Below are 24215 nucleotides of genomic sequence, written 5' to 3'. Positions count from 1 at the left end.
TATAGGCTACAGACAACATCCACTTTTAATCTAGTCTAAATTATTCTCACTTACTGCCTATATTATTGTAGACATTGTATAATCTGAAAGGATTTTCTATACAGTCTTAATGATAAGTTGTGGAACATTTCTTTTAGTTAAAACATTTAGTTAGAATGACAAATTCTTTAAATCAATTTGCGCTTTGCAAAACTAGCATCAACAATCAGTAAGCGCTGACCATATGATGGCAAGAAATGCCGCGTTCCAGTTTTCACAGACAAATTATCAACCCCAAAAGTTTAAAACTAAAACTTTGACTGGAACTTAATAATATGAACTTATCTTGCTATTTTTGATGTTTCCATGATCCTCGCTACTGAAATCGGAGGAAAATTTCAAAATTTTTTCGGAGCGCTGGTAATAACAAACTTGCCTGCGTTGACCAAGATGAGTAATGGTTCTTGGTCTCTGCAATGGGTCTGTTGTTGACCCTACGGCAGACTGCACATGCGCATTAATCACTTCATCTTCTAAGCAGGTTTTGACGATGGTAGACCCTGGATATACTGTACAGCCTTGCTGTAAATATTTGGGAAAGTGTCCCCTTATCTTTGAGTCCGTCAAGTGTTAACAGTGTTTATCAACGACACAATACCGGGCCATGAGACCAGCTATAAGAGAATTCTTTGACATTAGTTTGGTCGCCCATGGAGCTCTGGTAGACCATGAAAGGGTAACTCCTTGAGGACGAAACAAGCGACTATGCTATAAAAAAATGTATATTTTGTCACAAAAATAATATGAAAATACAGTAATTAGCAAATACTGCACCACGAAAAAATCCATGAGTTACCAAATTTTCCACGTATAATACAGATACGTTCCACAGAAAAATCTGCAAATAAGCAGGGGTAGACTGTAAGTGAATAAATATTTTAGACTGAATGAAAATATCAAAAGACCAGTTAGGATAGGCTATCAATTATTTTGTATGAAGTAGCTGTTCACTACAAGAGAGGTGCTCCAGGATACAGTATTTACTTAACAGGAAGGGCAAACCCATAAACTGTCCACTAAGTTGAGGTGTCACTGTATTGCCATTTTTATGGTAAAGCGTAGTACACTATTATGATTTATAATCTATATCATCAACACCTGTACAGTAATAAATGTTCCTAAAGACAATATTAACCCTTAAGGGACGGACTAAATACTGCATATATCAAGCACACCCCCGGATCAGACAAACTTTAAGGTTGGCCAATTTAAGAAAAAAATGCATCAATGGAAAGAGGAAGATATACAAATGCACACTAAGAAAAAAAATTCTAAAAATTTTTCCCTACCTTCCACAGGAAGTCGAAAGTGACTATTTACAACCCTGTGTGGGGCCTCTTTTACAAGACACTCGTAAAAATAAGCTAATTTTACCAAGTTATGCATGTTTTTTCTAATAATTTATTTTATTTTGTAAAATTATAATTACAGCTCATACAATATCATGAGCTAAAATCAGTAACAAATTATGAGTATATTTGTTGTAAAATATTTATGAGATTTACTGAGATGGGGAGATGCAGTAACTTTTTGTTTGCAAAATTACAATTACAGCTGACATTCTGTCATAAAAGATAAGAAGTAAAACCAACAGCAATCCCTAGGTATATTTATCAGCAAATAAATAAAAAGATGTTCTGGAGCTGCAGAGAGGGAGTACATTCCCCTCTGAAATCTCAAGGACTAATGATCGATGTCTCTCCCATGCTGACTGGGTCGCCATTTCTGATTTTGAAAACACGCTGCAGGAGCTTCAAAAACACGCTAAATCCTTTCTTAGGAGTGCTATAAAATGTGATAGGATATTTTGAAATGCCGAGAAAATTATAAACTTAAATTTATAGTTTTCAATTAGGATTCAGATAAAAATTTTGTTAAACAGAATAATGAATAAAATAACTGAGTCTGGTTTTTATTTAATCATATTTCTATATCGAGTGGATAAGAAATTGTTCATCAATAGAGAGCAATTGATTAAATGAAATGAAATTATTAACAAACAGAAGTGCATAAAGTGTTGGATGCCTGCATGCAGATATTACACAACTTTAATTCTTATTTAAGAGAGAATTCTAAGTAAATAGTAAAAGTATCTCTATAACATGATGTCTGCTTCTGATGTTTTAGGGTTGCATCTTGTGTGATAGATTACGTTTTGAGTCAGACTAAAAGCTTCATTGATCCCAGACCTACTGAGTTAAGCTCTTGACCTCATCGCCATCTATTCAGGATGAGTACTCTCATTAACAGAACCAATCTTTTGACTTTATCTTACAGTAGCCTATGACTCTACAGCATAGTTTGGGAAAAATAGAGAAGGAGCGGTCTCCTATAATATAACAATGATAATGTGGAAATTGTTTCAATACAGTGGGGCAAAAGACTCTGAAAGGCAATCAGTTTAACATATTTTATGTTATCAGCTGGAAAAGCACTCTATTTGTCTAAAAGACGTCAAATAGCGTGGCTGCGCCAGATAGGAAAAAAACGTGCTAGACTGTCCAGAAACGCGCTAGATCTAGCGCGAAATGAGCTGAAATGGCAACTCTGAGTGCTGAGCTATTATAGTTGCCATAAGTCATTTATGGGCCATTGAAGTGATATGAACATTTTTCCCACTAAATTCATCCAAACCGAATGGTGCGTAATATTAATACTCATATGAGTTAGCCTGTCTATCACTCAAAACCTGTTATGTATACTCATATGATGATGCCCGCCCATTACGGGTTAAGGATGGTAACAACCACCGCAAACCCCATACACATACATCACACTTTATCCACACCTAATTCACACTTCAGTGTGAGGTTACTGTATACACTAAAAAAATGCCATAACACTACCATATTAATACTTCACCTGGCAAATTTGATCAAATGGCTAGAATTAGCATAACTGCCAATGGTGCTTGCACAACTGGGTTGCCTCAGACCAAGTGGTTGTTACTTACCATTACAGTGAGACCTTTACCTCATGCACATGGGCAAAATCTGAGACTGGTAGTTGCCGAACCCTAAAACAGTAAACTAAACCAGGAAACTTAGAGAGTTGGGCCATCATAGCTTCTGGGACAGATCTAGAATCATGTTCTTGTCTGCTTAACAAATGCATAACTTTATTTCTTTTTTAATGTGGGGGTGGAGGAGGTCTCTCAGCCTTTGATTAAATCTTCCATACGGCAGAGGAGTGTCATCCCAGATGGGGAGATCTGCAGACAGCACAGTGTTCAAGTGACCCAGAGGTAACAGCAATATACAATGTCCAAAGACTGGACTTTAGGCAAAGATTTGTAACTGGATATAGTTAATCCTAACATCTTGAGACATTAAGTCTAAATTAAACAACAAAACCATCTCCAACTGCATTGAATCAAACTGGATACATCAACATCACAGAGCAATCAGTCCCGAGTTATTAGAGAAGTTTATAAGTAAATAAGCAATGGTACAGGAAATCTTACCTTTCATTAAACAATGGAGAAACATTTGGGTGCGAATATGTTTTCAGTTTGTTATGAACATCCATTTCAAGATCAAAAAGCTGTCTCAAGGAGGTTTTCTTCAAGATAATAGTTATAACACCACCTCCCTTCACTGTTTCTATAACTTGACATAGTACATTTGGAGTAAGTCCCTCAAAATCCTGAAAAAAATAACTTTTAAAAGTAATTTGTAGTTTTCCTAGGTATATAAAACACAACTTTTTACATGTAAGTATCATTCAATGTAAGCTGGATCAGCTGTTGAACTTAGTAACAAGGTAGGTAATGGGTGATTAAGGAGTGGTGAAATGGGGTACTGTATACCCCTCACTCACCTACAAACACTAGTCACTCTCCCTTTAGCCCCAGGAACAAAATGGGGCAGCTGAGGTGGCTTTAATCATATAAAAGGCTCTGGTTTGTACACCTTTAAGAAATAACAAATTTTGAATAACAATTTGTTTTTCTTTGGCTAACAAACCACAGTCTTTTATATAGGAATATCTTTCAACATAAGCTGGAAACCAGTTGAAACTTGGTAACAAGGTGGCAAACCAGGTAACAAGTGGAGATGGGGACTGAGAGCACTGACCATTGCACTCACTTTTCTTTAAGCTACAGGGACTGAGATGGGACTGCATTTAAAAAGTTCTGGCTTGAATACATATGAAAAATACAAATAATCAAAATTTTTGTTCCTATGGGAATACAAACCATCACCTTTTGTATAAGCGACTTACTCCTTAGGAGGGACATAGTCCCCAAGACTGACTGGAGTTGAGAACCATTATGGAATTGCTATGCTCCCAGAATCCTTGCAAGCATGGGAGGTCATGACCCCTGAACCTCCTACTGGCCTGGCAAAGCAGTTTATCAGAGTAGTATGGTTCTGGCCCTGAGTGCTCCTCCTAAAGCAAGAAGGGTTACTCAAGTAGGGGAAACAGTTGGAGAAGCATGACATCTCCCATAGGAGACTTTATGTTGGTAGAACCCAGATAATCTCCAGATTATCCAGGTGCATATTATTTGGACATTATTATTACCTAGACACAACTGTGTATGTGTATATATATATATATATATATATATATATATATATATATATATATATATATATATATATATACATATATATATATAGTTACAGAAAAGCGGTATTTATACCAGAAGATCCATGGGTCAGCCGTTAAGTCACTCCAGTTGACAATTTCTCTTTAATCTTCTTAATCGCTGGTTGGAGGAAGATTTTATCTATAATATCTGAATCCCAGGCACCTCTTGAGAAATTCATTGCATTTCTCTGTTTAATCAAGGATGATTCCACCATCTGGCAATTGAACTGACAATTGCTGCTAAAAATAATTCAAGACATATTCCAGTTTATGCTGTTGTGAGGTTCAAGAAAGGTCAGAAGTGAGACTGATTTTTTATTGTTCACGAAAGTTACTTATAATGCGGAAAGTGGGTGGAAAGGTAGCGGGCGACCTGCAGCCCCCCGCTGCATCTGTACAGAATTGTGTTTGTTGAAAGACATAAAATGAGACATACAGAGCATTGCAGAACATGTACAAGGCAGATATATATATCTGCGAATAGGCCGTAGAATGATACATATAATGAGATACCTAAAGAATCTGAAACAATAACAAGTGACAAATACAACATGAATAATGTACAAATGTAGAACGAAACACAAGGAACGGAGAGGTAGTTTGACACCCTTCCACTGTGGTTACTGTTATTCATGTGGTTAAAAACAGCTGACTTCTGTTGTCTGTACCTAACTGAATGCTGATGCTCTATTAATTTTGGGGGGAGTAATTTGCCTGTGAAGCTGATATAAGATTGGTCACAATCAAGGAAAGGGATTTCGTAAACTCCTGTGTCTTTGGGGACTGGTTTTTGTTGGATGTTCATCAGGGATTTGGCTAAGGTATTTGGGTAGGTAAAAGCAAAAGGGTTAGAGTTTCCAAGTGTCTGTGTCAATGTCTTAATCCTGTCCAGGCGTGGGGTTTTTATTTTATTGTTGGGCGTCTCTCTGGCCTTGTTATGGGAGGACGGCAGAAAATAGTGTTTGCTTTGTGGATCGATTTCTCTATTAAATGGTAAGGGTACTTTAAAGATGACAACTGTTTACGGATTAGTTTAATTTCCTTTTCCAGGAGATCCAGGGAGCAAATCCATAAGGCTCTTAAGATTAAATTGCTGGCTAAGCCAATTTTGATAGATATGTCATGACAGCTATAAAAATGGATGTATGACAGAGAGAAAGTTGGTCTTTTGTATATGGTAAATTTGTATTCTGTCATGTCTCTAATTATTAAAATGTCAAGAAAAGGAATTTTGTTGTTTGTTTCGCATTCAACTTTAAATTTTATGGTAGGCACTAATGCATTTAATTTTGAAAGAAATTCATTGAAATTGCCCCACCTACTATCCCAAAATGTTAAGATATCATCTACATATCTCATCCATAGCATGTCTAGGTTTGATTGCGCTTATTATTAGTTTCAAAATATTCCATGTATAGATTGGTTAAAACAGGACTTAAAGGGCTGCCCATGCTGCACCCAAATTTTTGTTTACAGAATGACTCCACGAATGAAAAGATGTTATTTGATACACCTAATTCAACTAACTTTATTATTTTATCTAGGGCTAGTGGGAAATGATCTGAACAGGAGACTAATGTTTCCCTCAAAAACTGTAGAATGTCCTGTACTGGTACTTTTGTGAATAAGGAATGTACCATTTCACAACATTTATGTTGTGAAATGGCATACAGTAAACCCCCATATTCGCGGGGGATGCGTACCACACACACCCCACAAATAGCTAAAACCAGCGAATACTTAGAACCCTCCTAAAAACACTTAGAACTGCCTATTTTGATAGTTCAAACACACATAAAACAAACTAAAAATGCTTATACAGATATTATCCTACTTATGATGGGGTTAGGTTCCAAAAAAACTATCGTTTGTTGGAAAAAACTTAAGAAATACCAAAATGTATCTCGAACATAGCCTAGCCTACACTAGGATATTCGGTACCATGTACTGTATACATTTATGGTAGCCTAGCTTACACTATAAAATATACTCTTTACATACACGGTAAAGTAATTATTAATACCAGCTAATTCTGGAGGTTCATGCAAAGTGACTTATGATAATTCACTACAAAGAGAAATTGAATGACAAATAAGAATTAGCTTAGCCTACACTATGGTATATTGTATATATACACGGTAGCGTAGCATACATTATACTATACTCTATATTCGCATATTGTATTACAGTATACAAACATCAACATAATGAATATGCATCATTTCCATGGATCTTTTAAAATGTTATGCCTTAATTCACTGTATACATTCTTATATTGCTTTTGTATTAAAAATTGCATCCATAGCAATCAATGTTTTGGTTTGGAAATGTTACGCGGTGTTTATTTTGCCGCATTCAACTCAGTTCAGAGCGCTTTTCTTGCTTCAAGTTAGCATAGATAAATCTCTAGATACTGTACTTTATTTATAAGGGGCAAGGTTATTTTTCGTTATACGAAGTGTTTTTATCAAAATATAGCTAAAATACGTCTTGTTGTGAAATTAATTTATCTATTATTTTCGTTAACCCTTTAACGCCGACTGGACGTATTTTACGTCGACAAAAGTTGTCTGTCAGGTGCCGAGTGGACGTAAAATATGTCGAATACATAAAGTTTTTTTAAATATTCGCGGAAAAATACTTATAGGCCTTATTTGCGAAAAATTTTAAATCACGTGCCTTGAGGGATGCTGAGAGTTCATGGATTACGCTGTTGTTTTGTTTACAAGCATGACCCAGCTGCGCATGCGCGAATTTCTTTCTTATCCCAAAAGAAAGCATCAGCTAACTCTGCTGAAAATCTCAGAAATTCTTTAGTCACTTTGTCGTAATTTTTGCACTGTTTTCTATTAGCCGTTACATAAAGTTTTATATATGAAAATGTGCACAATTTCATGTAGAATACAACAAAAAATAACTCATGGTTGTAGCTTTTATCAGTTTTGAAATAATTTATATAAATCACGGTAAGTGCAAAAATTTCGACCTTCGGTCAACTTTAACGCGACCGAAATGGTAAAAAAGCGCAATTATAAGCTAAAACTCTTACATTCTAGTAATATTCAATCATTTACCTTCATTTTGCAACAAACAAGAAGTCTCTAGCACAATATTTCGATTTATGGTGAATTTTTGAAAAAAACTTTTACCTTACGTCCTCGCTAACTCTGCTGAAAATCTCAGAATTTCTTTAGTCACTTTGTCATAATTTTTGCACCATTTTATATTAGCCGTTACATAACGTTTTATATATGGAAATGTGCGCAATTTCATGTAGAATACAACAAAAAATGAATCATGGTTGTAGCTTTTATCAGTTTTGAAATATTTTCATATAAATCACAATAAGTGCAAAAATTTCAACCTTCGGTCAACTTTGACTCGACCGAAATGGTCGAAAAATGCAATTGTAAGCTAAAACTCTTACATTCTAGTAATATTCAATCATTTACCTTCATTTTGTAACAAACGGGAAGTCTCTAGCACAATATTTCGATTTAAAGTGAATTTTTGAAAAAAACTTTTTTTTACGTCCGCTCGTTACGAATTCATGCATCATTTTGTGATAATATTTTCTCTGTGTTGCTTTGATCATTTTACAATTTTTTATATACCAAAATCATCATAATTTAGTGTACATACAAAAAAAAAAAAAAAACTCATTAGCTTTAACCGTTTTGCTCACAGCGTGATTTGTATACAATTATATATGAATTTTTTTTTGCGCTCTCATATATTCCAATATTTATATATGATAATGATATTTTTTTCATTTCTGATGGTTGCATACTAAACTTCAGGCAATGAGAAAAAAAGGAGTCAAAAATGAACTCTTAATCTTAAAAACTAAGCGTGCTGTGATTTTTTGAAAAAAACTTTCTTTCCGCTTCGGCGCTAACTCTCAAACCGCGCCGGCATACAGCAGACACTTTTGTAAATAGAGGCTCGGCGTTTAAGGGTTAAAATACTCTGGTATAAGCATTATTAGAGTGTTTTTCTTGTGTTTAAACTATCAAAATAGGCACTTCTAAGTGTTTATAGAGGGGTTTTAAGTATTCGCAGATTTTAGCTATTCACGGGGGGGCGGGGTACGCATCCCCTGCGAATACGGGGCTTACTGTTAAAAATTAATTTGTTGAACAAAATTATTTTTTTTGGTTACCGCACTGAATGGCTTCTACAGCGCTTTTGGAGTCACTATAAATGAAAAAATTATTAAATGTCATTTCTTTAATTATTTTTATGGCTGATGCTATTGCACATAACTCAGCTGTAAATACTGAGGCATTATCTGGTAGAGAGAACTGATATGTTGTGTCTGGGGATACTGCAGCATATCCCACTCCGTATTGTGACTTAAATCCATCAGTGTATATTGCATAATGTGGACCTTTTTGGATTATATCTTCTACTGTATGTTGTCTATGGTTTTCTGGGGTATATGAATAACTTTTTGATAAATATTTTAAGTGTGTACAAATTCTCATTTTATTCATTATCCAAGGAGGAGGTAATTTTAATGTTAAAGGTATTTGTATGTTTATATTTAGCGACTCAAAGAATCTTCTAGCTCTAATTGGGAAAGGAGGTGGATGATTGTTTATAAACACATCTCTTAATCCAAATAATTTTTTGGTTGGAGAATCATTTGTCTCAATTCTCAGAGCACTCTTCATTGTTACTAGCTCTCTGTGGAGAAAGAGAGGTAGTTCACCACATTCAACTTGTAAAGAAGACGTTGATGATGATCGAAAAGCTCCTGAACATATTCTAAGGCCTTCATTATAAACTGGGTCTAATGTTTTCACCATTGCGTCTGATGCCAAGCTATAAATTTTGCTTCCATAATCAATGATAGACAGTGCTGTTGCTTTATACAGTGCAGTAAGGGTATGTCTATCGGCTCCCCAAGTAGTGTTCAATAGTTTTTTATTAGGTTTAATGCTCTTTTACAATTTGATATCATGTATGTTATGTGGGCTTTCCAGTTCAAGTGAGTATCAAATACTAATCCCAAAAATTTTGCTGTTTGGCCAACTGGTATGGAATGATTTCTGATTTTTAAATCTATTTCTTCACCTTTTTTCCACTTTTTATTTTTACAAAACATTACTGCTTGAGCCTTTTGTATAGAAAATTTGAAGCCTACAGATGAGTCCCATTCATTTATTTTTATTATAGTTTTATTAATGATTTGCTCTGCATGTTTTATGTGAGATGCTGAATAATATATGGCATAATCATCCACATACAAGTTACTTTTAATTCCGACAGGTAGATTATTACTGTACTAATATAATTTATTGCTAAAGTGAACAGTGTGCCAATAAGGATGCTTCCTTGTGGAACACCATTTTCAGTGGAAATGTACTTGACAATACGTCTTCAATTCTCACTTGAAAAGTACGATTTGTCAGAAAGTTTTTGATAAACCTAGGTAAATGTCCACGGATGCTGTTTTTATGTAACATTTTTAATATTGCATATCTCCGTGTAGCATCATATGCCTTTTCAATGTCAAAAAAGACGGCTATAGTAATTTGTTTTCGTTCAAATCCTCTTCGTATGTGGTCTTCCAAGTTAGACAGAGAATCCAGTGTAGATCTGTTACACTGTGGCCCAAACCAAGTGAGAGTCAAAATTTATTTTCACGAATGTGCCATGTTAGTCGAGTATTTACCATTTTCTCTAGTACTGTAATTTGCATAAACAACTTGTTAAAGAAATTGGTCTGTAACTGTTTACATTACTGGGATCTTCTCAGGTTTGGGATAGGAATAATTATAGCTTTACGCCATCCCTCAGGAAATAAATTTCGAAGCTACAAGTGGTTATAAAACTAATAAGTATGTCTTTGCCAAAGGTGCTAAATGGCAGATCATTTAAAAATAAATTCTGTCGCCTCCAGGGGCAGATTTATTGCTGTTCAACACAGCAAATTCTAACTCTTCCATTATAAATTTTCTATTATAATATATATATATATATATATATATATATATATATATATATATATATATATATATATATACAGTGAACCCTCGTTTATTGCGGTAGATAGGTTCCAGAACTGGCGCGATAGCTGAAAATCCATGTCAAGTAGGGACACCATATTTACAGTATTTATTTAACATGTATTCAGACTTTTAAAACCCTCCTTTACATAGTACTGTTAACAAACCACCCTTTACAGTAATGTACAGATATCTACAATACGTACATACAGTACACAGGCACAAATGATAAGCAATAAAACAGTAAGTGAACATAAAATAATAGAAAGATTGTTATGGTGCGTACTGTACAATTGTACAGTATTTTACTCACCACGATAGAGTTGGAAGTTACAATAAAGCCCTCCTCGTATGTACTGTTAACAAACCACCCTTTAATGTACAGAACACTTAATGCATGTACAGTACCCTAATCTAAAACAGGCACTAATATTAAAATGTTAGAATATTAAAGTATATAAAGAAATAAAGATTGTTACTGTACCCACCATGAAAGAAGTAGAAGAAAAACTTGAATGATGATGGCGATGAATTTGCTGCACAGTAGAAATGATGATGAAGCTGATGATGTCTTCTACTGTGCAGCCAATGATTGTATTTTACGTCTCTTCAGACTGAGGTGTCTTTTCCTGGGACACCTCTTCAACTTCTTCCTGGGACACTTCTTCAATTTCTTCCAAAGGCATAGTAGCAGGAGGAACTGGCTCTTTTGCGAGGCTGGAAGAACATTGTGATCGGAAGTTGTTGCGCTGCTTCTTTTTCGATTGAAGAGCATCCTGTAGGGAGTCATGTCTTCATCGATTTTGTTGCAGAACTGCAGAGAACGAACCATATCCTCGTCCCATTCTTGTGACAATTCTTTCAGCTCCTTCGCTAGATTGCAGAGCTTGGCAAGCCGTTCTAATGTTAAGCCTGTTTCTTCGACAACTTCTTGGGTCTCTTCCTGTGGTTCATTTTTTTCCTCACTGGCTGATTTTGTCAGGTCTTCAAGGTCTGCGTCAGTTAGCGGCTGGGAATGGCAGTCCAACAACTCGTCAACGTCTTCCGTCGTCATGTCGCCAAACCCGTCACCTCCAATTATTGCAGCCAACTGCACAGATTTCCGTACTGCAGAGTGTTGAATCTTGGCAGGCGTAAATCCCTCGTCGTCGTAAACAATCTCGGACCACAACTTCCTCCAGCTAGCGTTAACGGTAGCAGGTTTCATTTCTTGCAGTGCCTTCTGGATGTTCTGAAGGCACGTGGCAACAATGTACTGCCGCCAGTACGCCTTCAAATTGAATGTTTCATCCTCATCTTCTTGGGCGGCATCCACACACGCAACGAGGTCCGCCAAGGTATTCTTCGTGTAGAGGGCCTTGAACGCCCTGATAACCCCGTGGTCCATCGGTTGAATTAAGGGCGTTGTGTTGGGTGGCAGGAACTCAACCTGAATGCCCTCATGCGAAAGATCAGTCGTGTGTCCACCAGCGTTATCCAACAGGAGAAGGATCTTAAATGGCAAGCCCTTCTCTAAGAGATATTTACTGACTTGTGGGATAAAACACTGGTGGAACCAGTTGAGGTCAGCATCTTCGTAATCCATGCTTTTGGATTATGCATCCAATACACGGGAAGGAGATTCTTATTTTTATTTTTCAAAGCACAAGGGTTTTCGACTTATAAATAAGCCCTGGCTTTAGCAACAATCCGCAGCATTGCCACACATCACGAGGGTAACACGATCTTTGAATGCTTTAAAGCCAGAGGCTTTGGCTTCTTCTTTGAACAGGAAAGTTCGCGATGGCATTCTCTTCCAAAACAAACCCGTCTCGTCCATATTAAAGACTTGTTCGGGCTTGTATCCACCTTCAGCGATAATATTCTTGAACGTCTCATTCGCGTAAGTTTCAGCAGCAACCGTGTCAGCGGAAGCAGCCTCGCCATGCAGGGAAACGCTTTTCAGGCCGAAGCGTTTCTGAAACTTGGCGAACCATCCTTTGCTGGCAGTAAAACGTCGTGTCTGAGGCTGGGAATCAGTGGATGTCCCTGCTTGAGGTTCATCTACATCATCTTCGTCGTCTTCCTCTTCTTCTTCTTCAGCGTGGTCGCCATCATCTTGAGGTTCCTTTGCGCGAAATTCTCATACAACCTCAAAGCCTTGGTTCGGATGGTGTTCGTATCCAAGGCTATTTTCTTCTTCCGCAGTCGGCAATCCAGATTGACAAAGCACCTTCCATACGGACGATCGTTTTATTACGAGCCGTAACAACTCGCTTTGCTGACTTGCTAAAGGTGATGGCAGCCGTCTTCCTAATCTTCGCCTCATCCTTCTTAATGTAGCGAACGGTGGATTCGTTCACTCCAAAATGGCGGGCCACGTCACAGTAACTTCTCCCTTCCTTCAACATATCGAGAAGTGTCACCTTCTCAGCAATCGTCATCATTTTCCGTTGGCGTTTAGGCTCAGTACCAGCCTTAGCAGAAGCAGAACGCTTAGGAGCCATTGTAGGGGTTAAACAAAGTTAAAAAAAGTTCAACTTCAAACACACACTGTCACGCACAGCACTGGTAATGTAAACAGCATCTATCTACCGAGAGAGCGGGAAACGAAGCGGCTGCGAGAAGATGCTGCGGGTCAGAGACAAGGGAAGCTGCTGCGGGTCGGAGAAACGGTCAAAACACCAATCACAGGTGAGATTACAAAACTTGGGAGCTGATTCGTCATCTATCACCAATGGAACCAATCACAGCCCATCTTACATGCTAGTTTCAAATTCAAATATACTTTACGCTATTTTATGCTTTTTTTGTTGTAGTAGTATAGGTTTATTCGAGATGTGATTTTTGCAACAAACAATATTATTGGATGCAGTACAAAAGATTCATGGAAAAGATGCACATTCATTACATTTGTATTTTATAATTAGTATATATGTAGCCATCAGCAGCCTTACACCATTCAAATATGACAATGTCAGACTGCATCTGATTAGCGTTTCATGTTCAGTTTAATTTTACTAGTACTATAATGAATTATCGTATGATCACATTCTCTTTTTGTTTAATTTCATTTTGTACTGAATTATATGTCATAATGCAATGAACCAACAGTACTAGCAGATATTAATAATTATTAATGGAATTAATGAAATATTTGGTCTTCATATATCACGACTATTTTTGAAATTTCCGGAAAATCCGCTATATATTTTCTCTTATAATATACATACGTAATGGAAAAATCCATGAAGTCATTGAATCAGCGATAGTCGAACAAAGTAGCAAGGGTTCACTGTATATGTATATATATATATATATATATATATATATATATATATATATATATATATATATATATATATATATATATATATATATATATATATATATACACACAGTATATATATATATATATATATATATATATATATATATATATATATATATATATATATACATAATTTATAGTTTCAAAATTTATTGTTATTAATAATTCTATAATATATTTTTCTTTGTGCATAAATGCTAATCTAAATTATTATCAATACTTACTTTTGCTAAATTTTCTACTACATTACTTATTTCTTTAGGATCAAGTATTCTTTTCCCATCTTTTATTATGGCATGTCTAGGTGGTTTAACATGGGTACCACTTATTTTCCTGAATTTTTCCCATATTTTTTGCATGGGAGTATTATTAGAGAGATCTGATACATATTTCCTCCACAAAATTATTCTTCCTTAAATGACTTCTCCTTTAAATTTTGCAGATATTTTGTTATATAGAGGTTTTAATGTATCAATTTCTAATAATAATATACTTAGTTTTTGTAAAGTTCCTTCTAATATCAGTAATGTTTTGTTTATTTTACTGAACTTTCTTTTCAAATTATCTAATCGTCTTCCAATTGGTATTTTATTTTTATTAATTCTGTTAGTTTTTCAGACCACCACGGGACTTTGTGTTTTGTTGGATGAGATTTGGATTTTGGTATTGCTTTATCAGCAGCATTTTTAATGAAATCAACAAGAAATGTATAAGTTTCATTATGGTCTTTATTCAAATGGTGGGATATTCCTAGTGTGGAATTCATATTGCTCCCAATCTGCTTTATAAATGTTATATTGAGGGACATGTTGGTGGGATTATTTTGTAATAATGAAATTAATATTAGGAAATGGTCACTTGTAAGTCGTCAACTGTATTCCAGACCAATTTGTCAACTACATTTGTTGTACTTAGAGTTAAGTCGATTGAGGAAAATGTTCCATGTGTTTTATAAAAATATGTGCTGATTTCATTATCATTTATACAGCACATGTCATATGAATCTATGAATTGCTCTATTTTACTTCCTGCTCTATTTGAGTCTGTACAATTACCGTCCCACATCAGGTTGTAAGCATTAAAATCACCTACTATAAATGTAGGTTCCTTAGCATTATCAAGTAAAGACTACAAAAACCTTAAAAAAATCTACTGCAAATGGCACTGATGTGTATACCTGAGCCAGCAGAAACAAACTGGCTTACCTGCCAGGTTGTTTCCTGTGTTTCCCGATAGTTGGTGGGGTCTGTCACCTACACAAAACACAAGAATAGCCATCGCAAATTTTAAAAAAGTTACTGCGCGAGTTGTAAACGTTGGCTATGTAATTACTTGGTAAGTTGTTTATATGGATACGTGTGTTAGTTACAGTAACTGACATCAGCAAACGGCTGTTTCTCAATTCAACTGTTTATGTCAGTACTTGCTGTTGTTTATGTCAGTGTCTTCCACAAAGTAGTAAGTTTCTATTAATTATAAAAAATAGTAATGATTTCTTAGACAAGTTACAAGGCTGGTAAGCCTGATTTAATGTATGAAGATTCGCATTTAACATAATGAACTTTTGCTTCAAGGCCTATTTATTAGTTAAAAGCTAACTCAGACTTGCATTATTAATGGGATCTACTGAAACTGAACCAGGCATAGAAACTTAGACTAGTGTAATCTACTGAAAATACATCTTGCTCTATACAGGATGTGATGAAATCATGTTTTTATATACGTAACTACCAAGTAATTAATTTACATTGCTTACAGTTTCACTCGCTGGCAGCTTAAAAATTTTGAAATTTGCAGTAGCGCTAGTGTTGGTGTAGGTGACTAGACTCTGCCTGCTTTCAGGGTAAGAGAGGGACAACTTCAGCAGAGGGCTCAACTGTTTTCTGCCGGTTCTCGACTGTAGTTCAGTTGTAAGTGGTCAGCTTAGATTTTGATTTTCAGCATTTTTCCACTGGAGATTCTTCCTTTTGGCAAAGTATTTGTGGCCTACGGCTTTGTGTTTATGATAGGTTTTCTTAGTGAGACCATTTATCACAGTTGAGGACCTTTTTCCTTAAATTTGACACCTAAGACTTATTTTCTTGACTTGTTATATTTATTATGTCTGACTCAAGTGTAACTAGTTTATGTTATTGCAGTAAAGGCTGCAATACGAGACTCACAAAAGCAAAGTATGACTCTCAAACTATGTGTACAGAGTGTAGGGGGCAATAGTGTTCACTTGTAGGATGCTAAAAGATGGAAGGTTTTGGGGTCTCATTTAGCAAAACTGGATAGGGAAGAAAAAGTAAGGTGGCCGCTAGAGCCGAGAGTAAGACAATAGCTAGCAAGACTGTAGATAGTGCTGCAAAAGTCTTCTGATGATAATATTCCTGCTTTATCTATGCCTGCTCCCAGTCCTTCGACTATTTAACCTGCTCCTTTACCCAGCTCCCTCGCTTCCGAACCCAACCCCTTTGCCAGCCTCGAGTCGAAGATTGTGTGTAATTTTGATCAAAAGATGGGGTTGACAGTGGATACAGTGACCCAGTTGGTGGCATCAGTGCAATTCCTTATGGACAAAGTGGATGGTAAGAGTGTTGATGAAGTGCCAGTGGAGGAGGCAGCTGCTCGTCACGCCAACGCTCCTAGGCAAAGGTAACTGGTGTACTCCCCTACACATGGGTGCAGTCATACCGGAGGCCCAAGGGAGGCTGGTGGGGTCTGCCCACGGGCATTGGCCCCTCAGTTGGACCTGTTGCAACATCCCAGGTCGCAACAACGGATGGCCTTTGGAACTGCATCCAGGTGGAAGTGAGTAGACTGTCCTTGAGTTCCAAGGCTTCCAGCCCTGAGAAGAGGCCCCAGTGGTGCTTTAATAACAAATCAAGGCCACTGAGAAGCGTGGCGGATAAGGTCTGCTCCCCTCCAGTGCCTTACAAGAGATTCAGAGAACCTCTGCAGCAACCATCATGCAGTTTCTGGGATTCCCCAGAACGTCCTGTGCTGGAACCCAGGCGTTCTTCCACGCTAAGACATTCCTCATCTGCCAATTATTATTATTAAAATAGTTTAACCAGACCACTGAGCTGACCATCAGCTCTCATAGGGCTGGCCTGAAGGATTAGGATGGAATGACAAGTCTAGGCCAGAAGCCTAGCACTGGGACCTAATAGGTCACTTGTCAATGATGATGAACGAAAATGAAAATGAAATTAAAAGCTGTAAAAAGGCATATGCTTTCATACTGGAACACACTCACACAATAAATACATTTAAACTCACGCTTCCATACATACTCACTAAAAAGGTATATCAAAATCCAAAATAAACTAAGTAAAATCATAAAATTTACTTGTTTTAAAATTCATTATACTGATTGAATGTTTTTTTTTATATTTTTCCAATTAATTTGCAGCTTCTCATAAACATTAAAATGGGTGCTATTGAGAATGCTGAAGATTCTGACAAAATTTCTTCTATCGGTCTATTTCCAAAATTTGATAATCGCTGCAGGTTATATTTTGGACATTCACACAGTATATGCTTAACTGTTATCAGCACATTGCAATCTGGGCATTTGGGAAGGGGGCCACATGGACTGTTCATTAAGTGTCCATGTGTCAAACGAGTATGGCCTATTCGAAGACGTGTCAGAATTACTTGTGCTTGTCTCTCTCTTTGATATTACGAACTCCATTTTCCAACACTGGATTTTATCTGTTTTAATTTATTATTTTCAGGTTCTTCGTTCCATATATTTTGCCATTTTTTTAAAATGACTGTTTTTATATATCTTGTATAGTCACTGATAGGGATGTCTACATTTGTTCTTGTCATGTGGACCGCTTCTTTAGCTGCTATATCAGCCTCTTCATTTCCCTTAATCACTACATGGGAAGGGATCCAACATATTTCAATCTTTTTTCCCCTTACTATACAATTTATGGAGTGAGAACTTTATATGTTGTACAATATTATTTTTTTTATTATAGCTTTGAATAGCTTCTATAGCACTTCTGGAGTCGCTATAAATTACAAAATTATTATATGAGACTTCTCTAATTATTTTTATGGCTGATACTACTGCACATAACTCAGCTGTAAATACAGAGGCTTTGTCTGGGAGAGAGAACTGATACATTTTGTTTTGGGATACTGCAGCATATCCCACTCCGTATTGTGACTTAGATCCGTCAGTGTATATTGCGGAATGTGGACCTTTTCGGATTATATGCTCTACTGCATGTTGTCTATGGTATTCTGGAGTATATGAATGATTTTTTTATAAATATTTCGGAGTATATGAATGATTTTTTGATAAATATTTCAAGTGTGTACAAATTCTCATTTTATTCATTGTCCAAGGAGGAGGCAATTTTAATATTACAGATAATTGTATATGTATATTTAGCGACTAAAACAATCTTCTAGCTCTAATTGGGAAAGAAGGTGGATGATTGTTTATAAACACATCTCTTAATCCAAATAATTTTTTGGCTGGAGAATCATTCGTCTGAATTCTCAGAGCACTCTTCATTGTTACTACCTCTCTATGGAGAGACAGAGGCAGCTCACCACATTCAACTTGTAAAGAAGATGTTGGTGATGATCGAAAAGCCCCTGAACATATTCTAAGACCCTCATTATGAATTGGGTCTACCGTTTTCAGCGTTGCGTCTGATGCCGAGCCATATATTTCACTTCCATAATCAACGACAGACAGCACTGTTGCTTTATACAATAAAGTAAGGGTATGTCTATCGGCTCCCCAAGTAGTGTTCGATAGTTTTTTAATTAGGTTTAATGCTCTTTTACATTTTGATTTCATGTATGTTATGTGGGCTTTCCAGTTCATGTGAGTATCAAATACTAATCCTAAAAATTTTGCTGTTTGGCCAATTGGTATACTATGGTTTCCAATTTTCAAGTCTATTTCTTCTCCTTTTTTCCACTTTTTATTTTTATAAAACATGATTGCTTGGGTTTTATCTATGGAAAATTTAAATCCTAGATAAAGCCCATTCATCTATTTTTATTATGCTTTTACTAATGATTCGTTCTGCATGTTTTATTCGAGATGCTGAATAATATATGGCAAAATCATCCATATACAGGTTACTTTTAATACCAATAGGTAGATTATTACTGATATCATTAATTGCTAAAATAACAGCGTGCCACTAAGGACGCTTCCCTGTGGAACACCATTTTCAAGAGGAAATGTTCTAGACAGAACATCATCAATTCTCACCTGAAAACTGCGATTTGTCAGGAAGTTTTGGATAAACATAGGTAAATGTCCACGGATGTTATTTTGATGTAACGTTTTTAATATTGCATACCTCCATGTAGTATCATATGCCTTTTCAATGTCAAAAAACACGGCTATAGTAATTTGTTTTCGTTCAAATCCTCTTCGTATGTGATCTTCTAAGTTAGATAGAGAATCCAGTGTCGATCTGTTACATTGTGACCCAAATTGAGTGGGAGTCAAAATTTTGTTTTCTCGAATGTGCCATGTTAGTCGAGCATTTACCATTTTTTCTAGTAATTTGCATAGACAACTAGTTAAAGAAATTGGTCTGTAATTGTTTACATTACTGGGATCTTTTCCTGGCTTGGGGATAGGAATAATTATAGCTTTACACCATTCATTAGGAAATAAATACTGTCACCTCCAGGGGCAGATTTATTGCTGTTCAACAATGCAAATTCTAACTCATCCATATTAAACTTTCTATTATAATAAATATTTTCTATGGTTTCAATTTTTATTGTTATTAACTCTATATTATTTTTCCGAGTTCGGAAATGCTCATCTAAATTTTTGTCGCTACTTATTTTTGCTAAATTTTCACCTATTACATTACTTATTTCTTTAGGATCAAGCATTCTTTTCCCATCTTTTATTATGGAATGTCTAGGTGGTTTAACATGGGTACCATTTATTTTCCTGAATTTTTCCCATATTTTTTGTATGGGAGTATTATTAGAGAGATCTGATACATATTTTCTCCATGAAATGATTCTTCCTTGAATTACTTCTCTTTTAAATTTTGCAGATACTTTGTTATATAGAGGTTTTAATATATTAATTTCTAATAATAATATAGTCAGTTTTTGTAAGGTTCCTTCTAATATCGGTAATGTTTTATTTATTTTACTGAATTTTCTATTCAAATTATCTAATCGTCTTCCAATTTGGTGTTTTACTTTTATTAATTCTGTTAGTTTTTCAGACCACCATGGAACTTTGTGTTTTGTTGGATGAGATTTGGATTTTGGTATTGCTTTATCAGCAGCATTTTTAATGAAATCAACAAGAAATTTATTAGTTTCATTATGGTCTTTCAAATATTCAAATGGTGGGATATTCCTGGTGTGGTATTCATATTGTTCCCAATCTGCTTTATAAATGTTATATCGAGGGGCATGTTTGGTGGGGTTATTTTGTAATAAAGAAATTAATATGGGGAAATGATCACTTGTATACAAGTCATCTACCGTATTCCAGTCCAATCTGTCTACTATGTTTGTTGTACATAGAGTTAGGTCAATTGAGGAATATGTTCCATGTGTTTTAGAAAAATATATGCTGATTTCGTCATCATTTATACAGCACATGTCATATGAATCTATGAATTCCTCTGTTTTATTTCCTGCTCTATTTGATTCTGTACAATTACAGTCCCACATTGGGTTGTGGGCATTAAAATCACCTACTGTTAACGTTGGTTCCTTAGTATTATTAAGTAATTCTTTGATTTTGTCAATGTCATAATTTTTATTAGGTTGATTGTACAAATTATGAATTACATAATTATCGTTTTTTATTCGTATTCTAATACTCGACGTTTGCAGGTCAGTAAAGTTTACAGGTACTTTGTCATAACATACTTTGTTATGTACATATATAGCAGTACCTAAATTTCCTTCTTCCTCTCCTGATGCAGATGCTAAGGTATATTTACCTATCGTTAATACTGTTTTGTTGACATGTTGCAAACATAATATCATTGGTTCATATTCTTTTAATAACCGTTGTATTTCTCCTAAGTGTAATCTGGTCTGTAGACCATTTACGTTCCATCGTGTAATATAACTATTGAAAATATTTTTTTATAGCGGTCGGGTTTTACTCTCTTTTTTTGTATTATCAATTTGGAATTTTTCTAATAATTTACTCACGACATTCATCTGTTTTTCCTTATAATTGACTAAGTGCTCAATGCACATGCACCCCTTTTCATGGTTACTCAAATCTGTGTTTTCTTTTTTTCTATCTTTCATAAAATTTCTTATAATGTTTGTTAAACCATCTTTTGTTATGCTTTTGTTGTTATTGCATAATTCAATGAAACAATCATTACATCCACAAGTATTATCATGTGTATTTCTCTTTTCATTTGCTCTTGTACCAATTACTGGAGAAGGAGTGATCTCTTCTCCTTTGACATAATCATTATCATCTATGGTATGATTCTCTTTCACTTCTTCAGTGTTCTCGACATTTGCCTTCATAGGTTCTATTATTATTTTAGGAGATAAAGGTATATTCTTAGCTTGTTTTTGTTCCTTTTTCATCTCTTTTATCTTTGGTTTAACTGATGTTTCTCTTAATAGTTGGTTTCTTCGTTTTGGGTGGTGTTCTCTCCAAAGGCCTTTTTTTATCTTTAATTTCCAGTCTATCTCTACCCTCTTCTGTTACTTTAGTAGCAGCATCCTCCTGTGTTTCTTTCTGCATTAATATTTCAAATGAATTGGATAAAATATTATCCATCTCATTTGTCCCTGTTTCTTTATTCTTTACCAGTTTATTTTTTATTTCTAAATTATTAATTTTTTCTTGAGACTTACTTTTTTGTGCTCTGTTACTTCTATCTGTTTCTGTTTTTACTTCATTTTTTGCTCTTGTTATTGAGGAATATGAATGTTTCTTAGATGGATCTTGCATTCCTCTCACTTTTAATTCCAGCTTAGCCTCTTTTATAGACATCCCTGTTTGTTCTTGTAGTATTTTCAATTCAGTATTGTATATATAATACATGCATTCTTTGGATCTTGCATGGTGATTTTGCCCACAGTTCACACACTTGGGTTCACTGCACTTCCACTGTGTGGTATGTTCAGTAGATCCACAATAAGCGCATACCGGTTCATTTCTACAATTTTTTTGTGTGCCCATACTTACTGCAATTTTGACACTGCAGTGGCTTTGGGACATAGGGTCTTAACTCTCTATTTTGGCCTAATATTTTTATTTTCTGAGGTAGATCTTCACCCTCAAATTTTATTTTTGCTATTTCTAACGTTTGTCTATTGTTGTTTTTACTTGATAGAGCATATACCTCACAATCTTGGACATTTGGGTATCTTTTTTTGAGAGAGTCCAATAGCATTTTCTTATCGACTGGTTCGTTATTGTTTTCAGGAAGTACAATGGTACCCTGAATGCTGTTCATAGTATCGTGTTTTTTTACTTTTATGTTAATACTGTCTATATTTTTCAGAGACAAATAGTCCTCGGACTGACTTTTTGTTGTGGCTTCTATTAGCCAAGTCTTTTCCTTTATTTGTCTAAACGACATGTCTGTCGTTGGATGTCTATTTAATAAATAATTTTCTAGTTTTAGGGCTGAAATATTTTGGTCAGCTTCCATGGTTAGAAACCTTGACCAACTTCCGCTCCCAAAGAGGGAGTCGAAGTGAGTCAAGGTTGGGTCATGTTGGTATTTACTCTTTTTGGGAGTTCTATAGGGTATTAAGGTTTTAATACCACTCTGATTTGGATTATTTGGATTATCCTGAGAATTGTCCATTTCCATGCTAGATTTGCTCTGTGCTGGAGCAGCGGTCGTCATCTGTGCCGGAACAATGCCATCAGAGGGTCCAGGGGTACTTAAATCTTTGACATTACTTATCATAAAGATTGAAGAAAAAAAAAAAAAAAAAACTGAAAACCTTAAAAAGATATCATCAGCCTTTCATGGGGTTTATTCTTCTGCCAATGGCACAAGTGAGAACCGACTCCCAAATGTCCGCGTCCCTACCCTATCCCATAGGGGATGGCACAACATGATTAGAGTGGCCCAAGTGTAAGCCAAACCCGCTTGCTAGGACTGAGAGTATTTCAAGAATACAATCATCCCCACCCTAATCATGTTATGGGCAAACCGGAGAGAATGCCGAGAGTCCTATCCCTAGAACCAGACCCCCCTGGAATCCGTCGTCTAGCACTAAAGAATAGTTCCACCTGATATCTCTCAGGTCCGAACATTATCGGGCAGTTGATGGTCCTACCACAGTTTTCACTATTTAGCTTCGGATATAATCTTTTACTGTTTATCAGGTCGACCAAATTTTATCAAAAAGTGGAAATTTCCATAAATCTAATCCAAAACAATATACGATGGCATATGAGACTCTTGGACTCAAACCCAGAAACAAATTTCTGGGGTTCAAGAGCCCCCTCACCACGTCAAGGTGGTCTCATATTGAGGGGGCCTCATCTGCCAAACATTCTCCTTCCTCTCATCAGCGCCCAGTAGCCCCTGAGCACTCAAGTGCGGCCGAGCTTCAAGCAGCGCCTGCATGCCTAGTAGCACCTGAGCACCCACTAGCGCCCGGGCCTCCAGTAACGCCTGAGCACCCACTAGTGTGCAAGCGCCCCTCAGTGCCTGAGTGCCCTACAGAGGCCATGAGTTCAGTACATGGATGAACAGTCATACCCCAAACTTACGCGAGGTTAGGTTCCAGAACTTGCACAAAACGAATTTTTGCGTAAGTTTGGCACGGTCTCTAAAAATACTAATAAATGATTATTTCTAGAGTTTAAACACTAAATATGACCCTAATCATGCTCCCAGAGTATTAAGATAACTTTTACTGTAATTTCATTTAAAAGTTAGCTTCATACATTACCCTTACAAAAAGAAATACTGTAAATGCTTAACGTAAAAATGCAAGAGTGAAAAGATTACTATACTCTTTCTCTTTCTTCCTCTTCTCACCAATCTATTTTTAGAAGTCTTCTCAACCTCGTTTTTAGGAAATACTTTATTCTAGTATGTCTCTTTCTCTTTGTTCTGAAATTATTTTTCATGAACAGTGTTTTTGATTTGGACTAACACAACTCTTGGTTGTCTCTATATTTTATAACATAATATTTGCCACACTAGCGCATTTACAGTTTGTAGACGGTACAGGTGAAATTAGATCAATTTAAAATTTTCTATTGCACAGGTAAAGACGTACAGAGAAATAGTAATAAGTTG

The 24215-nt window shown here is 35.8% G+C and overlaps 1 protein-coding gene across 1 annotated transcript in view; it reads right to left on the bottom strand.

The window, feature by feature from the left end:
• Positions 1-24215, bottom strand: part of LOC136848545 (RNA cytidine acetyltransferase-like) — a 427260-nt gene that overhangs the window by 340608 nt on the left and 62437 nt on the right. The window contains exon 4 of the mRNA XM_067120821.1: positions 3503-3684. Within this exon, the coding sequence (XP_066976922.1) occupies positions 3503-3684 (182 nt within the window). The remainder of the gene's footprint in view (positions 1-3502; positions 3685-24215) is intronic.

The sequence above is a fragment of the Macrobrachium rosenbergii genome, chromosome 19 (assembly GCF_040412425.1).
Source record: "Macrobrachium rosenbergii isolate ZJJX-2024 chromosome 19, ASM4041242v1, whole genome shotgun sequence".
Lineage (NCBI taxonomy): Eukaryota > Metazoa > Arthropoda > Malacostraca > Decapoda > Palaemonidae > Macrobrachium > Macrobrachium rosenbergii.
This window is presented reverse-complemented; position numbering and strand designations above follow the sequence as displayed.